We start from the raw sequence: 17086 nt of genomic DNA, 5'->3' as shown, positions 1-17086 counted from the left end.
GGGGGCGGAGTGTGAGGGGGCGGAGGGTGAAGGAGGGTGAGGGTGAGTGGACGGAGGGCAAGGGGGAGGAGGGTGACGGTGAGCGAGCAAGGGGGTTGAGGGGGAGGGTGAGGGGGTGGAGGGTGAGGGGGCGGAGGGTGAGTGGGCGGAGGGGGAGGGAGCGGAGGGTGAGGGGGTGGAGAGTGACAGGGTGGAGGGTGAGGGGGTGGATGGTGGGGGAGGGTGAGGGGGTGAGGGGGGCGGAGGGTGAGGGGGTGGAGGTTAAGTTTGCAAGGGCAGTGGAGGGTGAGGGGGCGGAGGGCGAGGGGGCGGAGTGTGTGCGCAAGGGGGCGGAGGGTGAGGGGGTGGAGGGTGAGGGGGCAAGAGGGCACAGGGTGCAAAAGGAGAGATAGGGAGGAGGATATTCCCACATCAGAATCCAGATGTTTTCCGAAATATATCAAAGTGGACACACTAAAACAAATCAGCTGAACAAATACTATGTGCAAGCCGTAAAACAGCAAGAGCAAGTGGAGGAACATGAAACATGAAAGGGAATACAGGCACGGCGGCTGATTACAAGTTATGGTAACTGTTCACCATTTTTGTTGCTAATATGTTATTTCTATTTTTCATTCTGTTAGTGTTTGATACACCGCCAGAGACGCTGCGTGGCAGTTTGGCAGTCCTCTGGCGCACATCTGTCCTCAACAGGCACAGCATAACACAGAAATGAATAGTAGTACAGTAGAGCTCCTAGGCTGAAGTAGTTTCCCGTCTGCATACAGAGAAGATGGTTTTCTGCTGACCCCGGTCTGACCCCTGTACGCTGTACTCCAGGGGTCCCCAAACTAAGGCCCGGGGGCCGGATGCGGCCCACCATGCCCCTTTGACCGGCCCTCCACCTCTCTGCACCTCACCATTTACACTGGCCCAAAGAAGCAATCCTCACAGAAAAAAATAATGATAAAATATTGTATCTATTGTATCACTCATAAACTGTCATTCACCATATTTTTCTAACCTTTCCTTGCTATTTTTACATGTGAAGTACTCACTTCTTTCGCTTGTAATGATGAACTATTTTGTGCTAGAAATTATGGCTATAACAGGCAGTAGCCTAGCATACAGCCCACATTGATCCCGGCCCCTGATCACAGTCAGGAACGATAATGTGGCCCCCAGAGAAAAAAAGTTTGGGGACCCCTGGTGTACTCTATTATTACTAGGAGTGTAAATCAGAGCCTTTGTGACGATACGATTCAACATTGATTTCTTCGATTCGATTATTCTCAATGCTCCTCGATTGTGTTCCCCGATATCTATGACTGCGCACTCCTTACTCTGTACCCCTGTGCGCATATACAGCTCCAGGCCACTTTGTTAGCATGAAAAAGTTGATTTATTTCCATAATTCCATCAATAATGTTAAACTGTCATGGATTGTAGATGCATGGCCCAGTTTTTTAACTATTCCAATCATTCAAGTTTTTCTTTTTACATAATTTGGCCTTCCAGCTCAAAAAACCCATGAATTGGGAAATTCGCATTATTAGAATATTGTAATAAAATCACAATTTTCTTCATCAAAATTCGTTTCACATCAGTGCACATCAAATCAGTTGAAATTTGGTACTTTCTACATAACATGCAATGTTCAATACTTGGTTAGGACTCTCTCTGTCTTAATAATGGCCATGATGCGTTTAACATTGAAGTCAATGGCAAAAACAGTGCATGGGAGTAATGGAAGGCCAGATATCCTTGATGCTTTGCCGTCAGCTATTCTTGTTTGTTGACCTGGTGTCCCACACTTCACTCTTCAATATACCCGTAGATACCCATGCTACGCTTTGGTGTTAACTCGCCAGTTTAATTCTAACTCACCAGAAATAAAACCCCATTCATTTTCAATGGGGTGTCATTTCTGGTGATTTAGAATTAAACCGGTGAGTTAGCGACAAATCGTGGCATGGAAATCTACAGGGTATATTGAAGAGTGGGACACCAGGTCAGCTATACAAAAACAGCGGACGGCAAAGCATCAAGGATATCTGGCCTTCCATTACTCCCATGCACTGTTTCTGCCATTGACTTCAATGTTAAATGCATCATGGCCGTTATTATTAATAATATTAAGACAGAGAGAGTCCTAACCAAGTATTGAACATTGCATGTTGTGTAGAAAGTACCAAAGTTCAACTGATTTGATGTGCACTGATGTGAAACAAATTTTGATGAAGAAAATTGTGATTTTATTACAATATTCTAATGATGCGAATTCCCCAATTCATGTTTTTTTTTAGCTGGAAGACCAAAATGTGTAAAAACAAACAATTTAATGATTGGAATAGTTAAAAAACTGGGCCATGAATCTATAATCCATGACAGTTTAACATTATTGATGGAATTATGGAAATAAATCAACTTTTTCATGCTATTCTAATAAAGTGGCCTGGAGCTGTATTTGCCATTACCATGATTATGTCCTCAATTGTGTGTGATATTTTGTATAAAAGCGTCTGTCAAATGTAATGTAATGTAATGTAATATAATGTAATCTGTGACTGAGGACTCCTAACCTTGTGCTCCCGGATGTCCAGGACTGTGTAAAGGGCAGATTATAGTTCAGCAACGGCCCTGTTGGTTACGGTCGCTAACCACTGTTGATGTTATAGATCTGCGCACGAGGTCTCATGTCGTTAGCCACATTTGGCTACATAGCTACAAGGCTACAGTACAGTAGTCAGACTGCAGTCATTGTGTCGCGAGTGCTAAACTGATTTATTGTTTGTTTGTTACTTACTGATTCAGTCATTGTAGCTTCATTTATTTACACACACTAGAACAGCGCCTTGGCTCTGCGACCTTCGCAACCGTTTGACGTGTAGTCAGGATTTTCTTGAGGCGCGCGACGACGGTTGCAGAGCCTCTGCGGGGGGCTGGGTTCGCGCACAGACGGTTGCACAGGCTCTGCAACCGTCAGCGCCAATAACTATAAATTGGCCGTGTACCCCTTACCTTGTGTTCCCGGATGTCCAGGACTGCGTACGCGTGGGTGGGTACCAATCCCCACTTCTCCCCTTCCTCCTCCGTCATCACTCCGGTAGCTGTGGTGATGAGGACGTCACCTCTGTGGAACCTGTCAAAGGTAGAGCAGCGTCACATCACATCACATTCCATTTCAATTCATTAGGGACCATGTGCAATAATTAAAACATAAATGTTGCCATTCCATGCATTGCATCAGTTAACCTCAGGTTAATTTACATCTGCAGTCCAAAGAGACATAAACATTAGGGCTGGGCTATTAATGCCTTAATTTCGATTAATTAATCATGCGATTTGATAAATTAATTAATGCGATTTAAAAAACTAATCACAGTATAATATAGCTATACAGTTCTGGATTAGACCAGTGGAGGGCAGTATTACGCCTGAGGGTGAACAGCCTGCAGAAATTGAGAAGAATTCTCTCTTCTTTTAAAAATGAATAATGTTTTTAGATTACGCTTATTTATTGCAATTATTCAAATTTTATTTATTACAAATATTTTTTTTCCACTGTTCTCAAGTCAGATATTTAAATGTGATTAAAATGCGATTAATTTGATTAATTAATTTCAAAGCCTATAGATTAATGCGATTAAACATTTTAATCGAGTCCCAGCCCTAATAAACATTATAGCGAGCGAGGGGGAGGAGGAGAGGGCTGAGAGAGGTTTTCTCTGAAGGTCTTGTATTTGCAAATTGCAACTTGAACCAGTGTGACTCTCATTTTTTGCCCAGTTGTTTGTGTGAGCATCAGTCTGGGTATGTGACTGCAGAGGGTTAGCACGAACACATGCTTGTGGTTTTTTGATCGTGCATGTCTAAGTGGAAGTTATACTGGAGCATCTGGGATGCGTCATGAAGTGGAGAAAAACCCAAAGTGATGAGGAACTGGCAAAAAAAGTATAGAAGATGCTCTTGGATTAGCAGCACAGTTATTAAGAAGGAGGGAATCCAAACCACTGGTCATGACCAAATGGTATGAAAAAAGCATTCTACGGCATATTCGAACATACAGGGGTTAGACAATGAAACTGAAACAGCTGGGGTTAGACTGGTTTGGCTATACTGTGGCTGCTTGGCTGTGTGCAGTATATTGACCCTGTGGATCTCCTGACAGTTCTGGTGGAAACAGGAGAGTCGAGGTGCACATTTAATTCTACTGTGATTTGGGCAGCTGTGGTTTTATGTTTTTTTGAACCCGAACATCATCCCTTTCAGACAGCTTCCTCTTGCGTCCACAGTTAATCCTGTTGGATGTAGTTTGTCCTTCTTGGTGGCATGCTGACATTACCTTTGATACAGTGGATCTTGACACATCACAAGGACTTGCTGTCTTGGTCACAGATGTGCCAGCAAGATGTTGTGTGTGCATTGCAGTATTTTGAGCTCTTACCCTGCTAATTGAACCTTCACACTCTGCTCTTACTGGTGTAGAAAATGAAATGGTGATTAAGTGTTGTGCCCGTCCTCTTCAAAGAAAACGATGAATATTTGAAGCACTTGAAAAACACAGAAAAAGCTGCATCTGCAAACAACATGTTAGGGCCCCACAGCAAAACTTAATTTATGTAAACTTGGCGGCAACCTTGGATTCCCTCCATTCATCTGGGAAGCGTCTTGAGACGGGAAATCTCTTTGAACTGTTTAATGTTTAGTTTATTGAGTTCAGAAAACCTATTTAATCTTTTTATTGATTTGTGTGGTTGAAAATTAGATCCGGATCGCCACCAAAAATTAGATCTGGATCGCTACAAAAATTAGATCTGGACCGCCACCACTTGTTCCTTTTGTCATTTCCAACAGCTCCACCAAATTCCATCCAATTCTGTGCATAACGTTGTGAGTTATCCTGCTGACAAACAGACAGACAGACAAACAGACAGACAGACAAACAGACCAAACCCAACGCGATCGAAACCATCAAGTCAAGTCAAAACATAAAACATAACCTCCTTGGTAATGAAACGAAATTTGGTCAATTGGAGCCAGTTTTGGTCCCCTAGGGGAAATTCTTTCTCTGCACTTTATCCCATTTGGACTAGTGAATCACATTGAAGTACACACACTAGTCCGTAGCAGTGGGCTGCCTGCTGAGCGGCGCCCGGGGAGCAGTATTGGGGTTAGGTGCCTTGCTCAAGGGCACTTCAGCCGTGGTCAGGTCGGGCATTGAACCGGGAACCCTTGGGTTGCCAACCCAGTGCTCTAACCAATGAGCCACGACTGCCCCACAAAATGAACCCGAGCTCTCTCACCTCTGGTACAGCATGCGGAAGGTGTCGTCCTTGCTGAAGGCCTGGTTGTCCGAGTGCATGGCCATCCGTTCAGGGATCCAGCCGGTCAGCGCGTGCAGGTCGATGTTCTGCCAAATTGGAAACAGGAAACCGCAGCACAGCAGAGCAGTCAGTATGGGTCTCTGCTGTCAATTCAACACAGCACAGTCGCACAGCAGTCAGCATGGACCTCTGCTGTCAATTCAACACAGCACAGTCGCACAGCACTCAGCATGGGCCTCTGCTGCCAATTCAACACAGCACAGTCCAGGCCTGGAATTTTGTCATTTTAGGGACAAGGCCACTTGGCCTTTTAAGTTGTCAATTTTTTAAGGGCACTAAGGCCATATCCAGATAACCAAGGAAATTAATACAATTAAAATTAATTAAAACAATTGTGCGTGAATGGTAGGATAACCATGTACGTGACAACAAAAAGGACATGTTTTTTGAGGGGGGATTTGGGGGTCCTCCCCCAAGAAAAAGTGCATTTCTTAGATGTGATTTCATGCATTTTAATCAATTAGGTGTCCGGCTTAATGCTAAACCACAAAACTTAGTCAGAGAGGGCATCAAGGCCACTGTGGCCTTATGGCAGATATTTTTTTCAAGGGCACAAGGCCAAAGTGGGAGGGCACGAGGGCCATGGCCCTCATGGCCCTTGCAAAATTCCTGCCCTGGCACAGACCATCGCTTTCATAACACAACCGTGGCCCGATGCAGAGAACCGCCTCCTGAGGGCCAACTGACTTCTCTCATTGCACATTTGGCTGCAGTATATTTAACGCTAGATTGGTTTCTAATAGTGTTGACACAGATGGGAAAGGGCATCGGGCCTGATGAGGACTCTGATGAAAGTGGTTTTAGGTCAAAAAATAGATTTTAAAAAAATAAAAATCTTATATGAGCTCAGTGCCTAGACCGGCAATGTTTTTTCCATGTGTTGTTCAACAGATGAGAGGGTGTTGGAGAGAGTAGACATTGATCACGTTGGACAATGGAACATCTCGGCTCTCACCCCCGTACTGGCGTTTTCAGAAGATGGCCGATGATCAGCAGTCTTCTCTTGTTACACACATTTGTCTGTACTTAACGTTAATTTAGCTTCTAACAGTGTTGACACAGATTGGATAGAGTAGGCCAGACATAAGGCCTGCCAGATAGTTCAATCTGGCCCACACTTGTAGAGAAAAGAAAACTAAGAAGGTCACAATAAGAAGCAAATCTCTAGCCAATTAAAGCATTTTCTGCAATTTTATGAGATTTTGAGGTTTCTAATACTTGAAAACAAATGTCTTTTTTTTACAGTCAATGCACCTGATATACCCAAAGCACTCTCCTCCGAGTCAAGAAACCGGTCTGCGTTTTTATGTCTGTATAGCCCAATGTGAAATAAAGGGTTTTTAATATATGTATTAAGTTCATTATGTCTAACTGTTTAACTTAAACACTTTGGGGTTTCTTTTGCCTTAAGACATGTAAAAGTTTTTATCTTTTACCTGACATGTTTCGATGTTTTTAAAGCACGTCACTCATCAACATCACAGTGACCCTCTGATGAAGACGGAAGTACACCATGGAAACATGTCAGGTAAAAGATAAAAACTTTTACATGTCTTAGGCAAAAGAAAACCCAAAGTGTTTATGTTTTTAATATAACTTCAACCTTGTCTTGGAGGAGAGAGCTTTAGATTAAGTCAGTCATTCTATGAATCCTTAAAAGGAATAACCAGATGCACCCCTTCTACCTGGAGAAAAGACTTCAGAGCGCTTGTTATCTTTTTCTTTTTTGCACCTGATACAGTATACCCACTGCGGTCATCCACCTAGAGATGATTGACTATGTGATTCCAATATGAAGCAGAACTTGCAATATATTGCAATTATGTTACCAGTCCAGCCCACTTGAGATCAAATAGGATGAACTGAAATGTGTTTGACGCTTGATCGCTTGAGTAGGTTTTTCTTTAAATCACCTCAGTGCCTGGACCTGGAATCTTTTTTTCCATCCGTTTTCTTCAACAGATGAGAAAGGGTTGGAGTGTAGACAATAGCCATGTTCGTTGGACCCAAAATGGCCAATGATCAACTGATGTCTCTCATTACTCACATTTGTCTATACTTAACGTTTATTTAGCTTTTAATAGTGTTGACACAGATGGGATAGAGCAGTAGACTAACCGAGTGTGTCACTGTGATCCTCCTAGTCCCCCCCCCCTCCTCCCCCTCTCCCTTCGTGTGAGAGTTAGGGATGCAAACAATTAATCGATTAATCGACTTTAATCGATCAATACACTAATCGATTAAAAATCATTAATCGCAATTAATCAACAATTCAACTGACAAAAGACCCAGTTGAAATGGGCATGTGAAGAGTGTGTGTGAAAAGGGGTGTGAATAGTGCGAATATTTAAATCACCTTTGGATCAAGAATTGAAATAGAATTAATTTAATTGTGATTATTTTATCTCAATTTTTAATTGAAAATGTTAGATTTAGTAGGTTTTTTTTCTACAAACATTGAGATTTCGGGGGGAAAATGCCGCTTATCAATTAATCGTAAGTCGATCGATAAGGCTATCAACTAATGATTAATTCATTAATCGATAATTTGCATCCCTAGTGAGAGGACTAGGAGTGAAGATATCAATGTGTCGAAGTCGAAGTACTCCAAATGTGTTACTACCCCTGTCATTACATACAGTGCCATTTCTTTATCTAGGTAGAAAATCGCCACGTTTCATTTTGTGCAACAACTTCTGGATCGGTTTACTAGTCATTCAGGGGTGTTTAAATAGGGAACACGTGGAACAATTTGGTCACTTCTAACTTAAGGCAACAAAATGTGCCCGATGGCAAAGCTGAGCCAAGCTAATGCTAACGAGTTCGGGCCACGCGCGTTGCTGACTGGGGGCGGGGCGTGTCCGAAATTTAATGCATTGCAATGCGTTGTAGAATTGAATCGGATCGGATCGGATCGCATAGAATCGAATCGAATCGCTAACTCCCGAATCGTGATCGAATCGGATCGTGAGGGCAGAGCCGATCCACACCACTAGTTAGCAGACTCGCTTACCGAGTTGGATCCTGGGAAGTCGTATCCCCCCATGACCTTCATGTAGGCCTTCTCGATCAGCCGCTTACCGAGTTGGATCCTGGGAAGTCGTATCCCCCCATGACCTTCATGTAGGCCTTCTCGATCAGCCGCTTACCGAGTTGGATCCTGGGAAGTCGTACCCCCCCATGACCTTCATGTAGGCCTTCTCGATCAGCCGCTTACCGAGTTGGATCCTGGGAAGTCGTACCCCCCCATGACCTTCATGTAGGCCTTCTCGATCAGCCGCTTACCGAGTTGGATCCTGGGAAGTCGTATCCCCCCATGACCTTCATGTAGGCCTTCTCGATCAGCGACACCCACAGCTCGTTCTTGTTACTCGAATAGGAGCACAGCAGCTCCCCGTTGCGGTCCACGGGCAGATAGTCATCAATGATGACCTGCAACACATACATAGACAAAGATATAATGACCTCAGCTGCAACACACACACACACACACACACACGCACGCACGCATGCACGCACGCACACACACACACTCACACACATATGATGACCTGAAACACACACACGAAAACATATGATGAGCTGCAAGACACTGACACACACACAAATAGTCATCAATGATGACCTGCAAGACACACACACAAAGATATGATGACCTGCAACACACACACACACACACACACACACACACACACACACACACACACACACACACACACACACACACACACACACACACACACACACACACACAAACACACACAAACACACACACAAAGATGACAAATAGTCATCAATGATGACCTGAAATACACTTGTGACCATGTAGACGACTGGCTGAATCTTGTGTCACACACCTGTGTTTATGCACAGCTGAATAACACAGCTGTATGATCACATACGGCACAAAAACATCATACTTGGAACGGGATACCGAAATCTATACGAATGGCAACTTCAGGGGTGATAGTGAAAAAAAATCCTGAGCCTGAACTTTTTTCCCTGCTCTAACGACAACGACAAGATACTGCATAGTGACGTAACTTGGGCCTGTGTATGACCATTATTCAAGCCTGATAGTAGAAGAAAACCCTGAACCTGTAACACTTTCTGAGATAAGAATAACCTAATGGCTAATTATTATCAATGTTTTTATTTTTGCAAACTCTGTCAAGCCTGAAATCAGGCATGGAGCCAGAATACTATCAGCCCTGCAACTTGTTAACCAAAGCGCTGAACTGAACTGCTTGATGGTTACAAAGGGACATATATTATTACACACCGTCACTGATGATAACACGAGTTACTAGGGGTGAAAGGAAAATCTTTTGTTTTACAGCCAGGCTCAAACTACACGACTAGCGATTATGTGTGCGATTTTGAGGTCGGTGTGCACCGCACACTAGAAGAGAATCGCAACTGTCAATCTTGTTGCTGCTCGCAGCCACCGAGACAATGCCCGACGTTCTATTTCCAGTCGCAAATATCAAACACTGTTTGATTTCTACGACTTGCGATCGGCGACTCTTTGAGCTGCCAAAGTTCTATCTTAGAATGTCGCTCACGACGAGGAAATCTTTCCCGACAATCGCTTGCGATGGTCCTGGGGGGTAACGTTCCAGCGATTGTTGTAAGGGGGGTTTTCAGCCGAGAATCGCCGCGATAGTCGTGTAGTTTGAGTCAGGCTTTACAGTTAGAGGTATCCAAGGCATTTAATTCCTCACAGACCTACAGCGCAGGACGAGGGAGAGGCAGGCGACATTGAGAGTTGGGAGAGGATTTATATTGACTCAACACCCTCAGTGTGTCTTCAGTATTTTACAGGGCCTGGCGGGCAGCCTCAACAAAATTCCCCAACTCTAGTAAAACACCGTCATTCTTATCCAAACTGACAGTGATAAGAGGCTTATCCCTCCCAAATCAACACCATATCGGCATTCTGGAAAGAGAGAATCGCACGAGGCACCAGCAAGTTGTTTTTAATGTGAACAAAATGAGAATAAATTGGATTCTCATGACTGCCATTTACGAAATATCAAATACTTTCAAGATTGCACATTTTAAAACTTTAAACATCGCACATGTTGCTGCACACTGTGGTCGATACAATTAAATTCTGTTCTGTCTGTGGTCTCGCTTTGGAAGAGGAAAAAATTCCTTCCACCCCCTCTCAGAGACAGGCTGTGTAAAAATGGCTGTGCAAGTAACTGGCATCATTGTGTGTTAAAGGACCAGTTCAGTCAATTTCAACATGCAGTTGTATTGCTCACGCTACCCTTGACTTGTCAGTACCTGGTGATGCCACATTTTTCGGCTCAGCCCTTTCCGAGATATGAACAATTCTAATGGGGGCAGCGTTTGTTTACATTTTTAAAAAATGAAACATAGGCCAACTCCAAATATTTTCCCAAAAGGTACTGCTGTTTGCTAGTTGTCTGCTGATGTTTTATAACCTTTTGGATGTTTTTGGGAACAAATAAAAATGTTTTTTTGAAATGTAAACAAAGAGCTGCCCCCATTACAATGACCAGGATCTCGGAAACGGCTGAAGAAGAAGAAAAAAAAATCTCAGGCACTGACAAGTCCAGGGTAGTGTGAGCATTACAACTGCATGTTGAAATTGACTGAACTGTCCCTTTAAAGTCAACAGCTTAACGTGCACGGGCAGAAAGGTGTGCAGCGTAACACAGGGTTTCAGCGAAGTGAATCAAACCTTTCCTGATCTGTTTTCTCAGGCTTGTTGTTCCACATTCGACATTCTACAGTACAGCTTAAAAAGAACACAATTGTATCTACAAAGAAAACAGGCAACTTGGTAGTCATTTTTGGCGTCAAGTTACTTGCTGGACTTTGACTTGGCCCTGTCTTGTATATGTGGATATCCATCGGTTAAGACTTTGATACGGCTGTGGCTCAAACAGGCATACTGTTCCGCAGGGGAGCTGGGTTCGATTCACGCCCGAGGTCATTTCCCAGGTCGTCTCCCGTCTCTGTCTCCCACCCATATCCTGTCACACTCTGCACCATTCTATCCAAATAAATGTGAAAAAAGAATAAACTAGAAATGCATCACTTCTTCCTTTTGTCATTTCTAACAACTCCACAAAATTTCATCACATTCATCTATTCATGACTTTTTCAGTCATCCTACAGACAAACAGACAGACAGACAAACAGACAGACAGACAGACAGACAGACAGAGAGACAGACAGACGGACGGTCGGACGGACGGTCGGACGGACGGACGGACGGACGGACGGACGGACGGACGGACGGACAGACAGACAGACAGACAGACAGACAGACAAACAGACAGACAGACAGACAGACAGACAGACAAACCAACGCGATTGAATATAACCTTCTTGGCGGAGGCAAATAAAGATGGCCGTACCTTTCTGGGCACGCCGTTAATGTGCAGCTTGACCATGTACTTGCCACAGGGATTATACTCCGGCTCCCCTCTCCTGTTCTGAGGGAAGATGATGCTGGAGGAGAGGAGGAAACAGATCAACAGGAGGTTAAAGGACCAAACCAGTCAATTTCAATATGCTGTTGTATTGCTCACGCTACCCTTGACTTGTCATTACCCGGTGATGCCACATTTTTCGGCTAAGCCCTTTCCGAGATATGAGCTATTCTAATGGGGGCAGCGTTTGTTAACATTTTTTTTTTTTTAATTAACATAGGCCTACTCCAAATATTTTTTCAAAAGGTACCGCTGTTTGCTAGTTGTCTGCTGATGTTGCATAACCTTTTGGATGTTTTTGGGAATAAATAACGGTGGTGGTAAGTATTCATGAAAAAGGTAACATTAGTGAATGGTAGGGCTGTAACTATACACTCAACTCATGATTCAGTTCGTATCCTGATTTTTGACCTACGGTTTGATACACCCCACAATTTCTGAAATGTATCTCCATTGAAGTTTGGAAACACTATCACATCAAATCATAAGGTTATTTTCTGGACTAATGGGTAATAAAACTTTGAAAGGGCGTATCACGATACTGCCTGCTTGTATCACGATAAAGTATCGTGACTCTGTGTATCACGATAAAGTATCGTGACTCTTTGTATCACGATAAGGTATCGTGACTCTGTGTATCACGATTTCTCGGTTCGATACAATATCGTTACAGCCCTAGTGAATGGGCAGCATAAATTCTATAAATAAACAACTAAAAATCTCACACAGTGTCCCTTTAAGTAGACAGGTGTGCACCACCCCCTCTCCACTGTATCCTTCTCAACGCCCCCCCTAGAGCTCCCTAACGCCCCCTTGGGGGCTGTACCGCCCCCGTTAAGAAAAGCTAAGATAAAAAGAAAAAGTCAGCTTCAAACAGGATTTTCTAAGCCCACGGGTTTTATTTCACCTGGAACGTCACAGAAAAATAAAACAAGTGGCGGCAGAAAATTCTGGTTGAAGCAGACTTTCCAAAAGTAAAGTAAAGGTCCGCTCACTGTATGATGCTCCCAAAAATTAATGGCACGACGTTAACGTTAAGGACTGGTAGTCCGAAACGTTGTGCCATTACATTTTGGGAGCATCAAACAGTGTTGCGGACCTTTCCTTTCCTTTCAGTTATCTTGTGTTTTGGTCCAGCACCTGTGCTGCTGATGTGCACGCATTCTCTGACGTTTTGGAATGAAGCTGACTTTTCATCTTTTTATTAAGAGGAAACGGAAACACACACACAGCTTGTGGTCAGCAGCAGCAGTCAGCAGTGAATTAACAGGGGCTATGACACACACAGGTGCTGGACATCAGTGGTTCCCAACCAGGGGTGCATGTACCAGTAAGGGGCCACAAGAACACTGCAGGGGTACTTGGAAAATATAATAATAATAAATCAATGGAGCCTTGTCGTATTGTTGAAAAAGGTTCTATGTACTCTCAATGGGTGGTGTAGCCTAAATTCAAAGAAATTCAAGGTAATGACAGCACCTAGTGTTCGTATTATGGCATTACTTTGAATTTACATTCATCCCATTCGGAATTTCGTACAAGCCTGTGGGATAGAGGAAGAGATATAGGGGATACGTTAGGGGGTACGCGAAGCAAAAAAGGTTGGGAAACACTGATGGAGGTGGGCAAATGCATCACTTTCAAAATACAGGGTGCTGTTTTCTATCGAGACTGAGACAAGAGGCAACACATCACATCAAAACCAACTTTGCATACGGTTACTTTTTTGGTGATGGGTTTAGAATGAGAATCTTGATGCTCTCACCTGGTGATGAGTTTCTAGAATGAGAATCTTGATGCTCTCACCTGGTGATGAGTTTCTAGAATGAGAATCTTGATGCTCTCACCTGGTGATGAGTTTCTTGTTGTATCGTCTCTCGTACGCCGCACTGATGGCCAGAGAGGCCACGAAGGAACAGTCCGACACCACAGTCTGAAAAGAGAGTAGAGTAGAGTAGAGAGTAGAGTATCTTTTATTGATCCCAGGGGGAAATTAAGGTGTCAAGTAGCATACACACGTACATAAATGAAGACATTGCTCACAAGACGTAACACACATACAGTCCCAGGAAAAAGTTTGTACACCCTTTGAAATATCTTACCTTTCTGTCAAAATTGGTCATAAAACATGGACTGATCTTCCCGGAAATCACAAGAAGGAACAACCAGAGTCTGCTTTAACTAATTCAACCCAAACATTTACAAGTTTTCATATTTTCATTGGCCATAAGATATAAACATTCACAGGACAGCAAGGCATAAGTAAGTACACCCTTGCATTCAATAGGTTTTAACCCTAAGTTAGTCGCAATGACCTCAACCAGATGTTTCCTGTAGTTGCAGATCAGATTAACAAAACAATCTGGATGTATCTGGTCTCCCTCTTCTTTAGAAAACTGCCTCTCGTCAGCAAGGTTTGTGGGATGTATGGAGTGCATAGCTTTCTTGACTTCATGCCATATAATCTCAATTGTTTTTTGTCAGGGCTTTGACTGGGCTATTCCAGAATGTGTATTTCATTATTATGAAGCCATTCTAAAGTCGATTTGCTTCTAAAGTATGGGTTGTTGTCACATGTCAGCACCCATCATCTTGTGTGCTTCAACTGTGTGACAGACTACCTCACTTTTTTTCTGTAAAATATCTCGATAAACTTCTGAGTTCATTGTTCCACTGATAATAGCAAACTGAAAAGGGCCTGAGGCAGCAAGGTAGCCGCATATAATAATGCTCCCGCCACCATACTCAAAGGTGGAGATGATGTTTTGGTGAAGGTGTGGTTCTCCAGTTCTCCTCCAAACATGACATTGTGTGTTCCCCTGAACAATTCAACTTTGGTGTCAACGTTGGTCTACAGAATATTTTGCAGTAATTCTATGAAGCATATAAATGCTTTTTCGCAAACCTCAAAGGTGCAGCAATATTTTTTTAGACAGAAACCCCATTAATTTTAGATTGGCAGAATGAATCCCGTTTTTAGCTATTCTTGGTTACATCTCCTCTTCTGAGTATGGTGGCGGGAGCATCATTATATGCGGCTACCTTGCTGCCTCAAGCCCTTGACAGTTTGCTATTATCAGTGGAACAATGAACTCAAGTTTATTGTGATATTTTACAGAAAAAAACGTGAGGAAGTCTGTCACACAGTTGAAGCACATTAGAGTGTGGGTGCTGAAATGTGACAACAACCCATACTTTAGAAGCAAATCGACTTTAGAATGGCTTCATAATAATGAAATACACATTATGGAATAGCCCAGTCAAAGCCCTGACAAAAAACAATTGAGATTATATGGCATGAAGTCAAGAAAGCTATGCACTGCAGACATCCTACAAACCATGCTGACGAGAGGTAGTTCTCTAAAGAAGAGGGAGACAAGATACAAACAGATTGTTTTGTTAATCTGATCTGCAACTACAGGACAAGTCTGGTTGATGATATTGTAACTAACTGAGGGTTAAACCCTACTTAATGCAAGGGTGTACTTACTTATGCCCTGCTCTCCTGTGAATGTTATGACCTTATGACCAATACAAATATGATAACATGTAAATGTTTGGGTGGAATTAATTAAAGCAGACTCTGATTGTTCCTTCTTGAGATTTCCGGGAAGATCAGACCATGTTTTATGATCAATTTTGACAGAAATGTAAGAAATTTCAAAGGGTGTACAAACTTTTTCCTGGGACTGTATTTACACATAAAATAATCATCATATATAGCTCACTGTTACATATATTTGCCAAGGCAATATATATATAATACAGAGTACAGAGTACAGAGGCAAGGAAAGGCACGTCAAGGCACGGCAAGGCAAGTTCATTTGCAGGGCACATTTTATAGACAGATGCGGCCCAATGTGCTTCACAACAAAATAAAAGTATAAGAACACAAGAAATGAAATAGAAAAAAACAAATAAAGAAAGAAATGAAGAAAACATGGGATTTAAGAAAGAAAACATTACATAATTGGAATCAAAGAAAGTTACATCATTAAAATTAGAGATGCACCGGATCCAGTTCCGGTTCCGGATCCGGCAGGATAATAGGGTTTTTCACAGGATCCGGGTCCGGCAGGATCTTAAGCGGTGGATCCGGTATCCGGCATGTTACCTAAAAATCAGGGTCTGGTGCATCTCTAGCCTAGGCTTTTCAGTCAGTCTTTCACAACCCCAATCACTGCATGGAGTGAAAGCCCTTTGGAAGCGGCCGTTGCAGGCAGTGTGGCAATAAGCCAATGAGCCTAAAAAATAGTTTGAGCCAACGTAATAAAAAGGGCCCACGTGTAGACTATATGTTTCAACCCATTTGTAGGATCCGGTATCCGGTTCCGGATCCGGCAGGATCTTAATTAGTGGATCCGGTATCCGGCAGGATCCTAAAAATCAGGATCCAGTGCATCTCTAATTAAATCAAATGTTACGACATTAAAATGAAAAGTTGATAATTGGAGCATGATGCATTACAAGTTTTAAACCAAACCAAACATTTGTACATTCATTAACATTATAATGGGAAAAGATGCTGTTGAACAGTAAAACCAACCTGTTTGATGCTGAAGCTGGAGACGGTGAATATCATGGTGGGGTTATTGCAGATCTCATCTGGACGCACCCAGCGGGAGAAGATGGCCGACTGCTTAGGGGCCAATGCCAGCTTGCCGCGCTTATCCCTACGGCACGGACATGACAGCAAATGGTTACAGCTACAACTCATTTCAATTTTAGTTTCTAAAAGCTGTGACATTTGTTTTGTTTTGGTTTTGGTCCTCAGCCCTGAATAAATCTAACCAGGCCGTCCGCGGCGTCCTAGTGACACAACACCTTCAGTGTTGCTTCTAGTCAGGCCAGGAGCAGTACAAATATCGTTTCTGAACTCCAGAAAAATCGGGAACTCCTCCCACTTTGTCAGGAAGCAAACAACTTGTAGCAAACCAAGGGAGGCGGGTCAACCAAGCAGTTTGGGAAACGTTAATTGTTATGCTCTTGGTCAGACCAAGTTTCAAAGAGATGTAAAAGTCGATGATAATCAGGCCAGAATAAATCTGCACAGAGAAAATAAAATGTTCAATCGTTGGCTTTTAGAAGATGTCTTTAGAGGGAACAAAGCAGAATTGGTGAAAATCTGGTGTTTGCCTCGTACTGCTTTTGAAACACTTTAAAGGGGTATGCCACTATTTTGGGGCTTAATAAAGTTAAAATCGTTGGCCAAGGTTTATACTATCACTAGCTTCCTTTTATTGTATGTGT

At 43.0% G+C, this 17086-nt stretch overlaps 1 protein-coding gene across 1 annotated transcript in view; it reads right to left on the bottom strand.

Moving 5' to 3' along the window:
- capn7 (calpain 7) overlaps nucleotides 1-17086 on the bottom strand; it is a 58737-nt gene that overhangs the window by 34184 nt on the left and 7467 nt on the right. Inside the window, exons 7-12 of the mRNA XM_063198515.1 lie at nucleotides 16383-16509; nucleotides 13684-13769; nucleotides 11762-11855; nucleotides 8652-8798; nucleotides 5286-5392; nucleotides 3001-3121 (exon numbers count right to left, since the gene is read on the bottom strand). Of these exons, the coding sequence (XP_063054585.1) occupies nucleotides 3001-3121; nucleotides 5286-5392; nucleotides 8652-8798; nucleotides 11762-11855; nucleotides 13684-13769; nucleotides 16383-16509 (682 nt within the window). The remainder of the gene's footprint in view (nucleotides 1-3000; nucleotides 3122-5285; nucleotides 5393-8651; nucleotides 8799-11761; nucleotides 11856-13683; nucleotides 13770-16382; nucleotides 16510-17086) is intronic.

This window comes from Engraulis encrasicolus, chromosome 5 (genome assembly GCF_034702125.1).
Source record: "Engraulis encrasicolus isolate BLACKSEA-1 chromosome 5, IST_EnEncr_1.0, whole genome shotgun sequence".
Lineage (NCBI taxonomy): Eukaryota > Metazoa > Chordata > Actinopteri > Clupeiformes > Engraulidae > Engraulis > Engraulis encrasicolus.
Note: the sequence above shows the minus strand (reverse complement) of the source record. Positions and strands in the feature narration are given on the sequence as shown.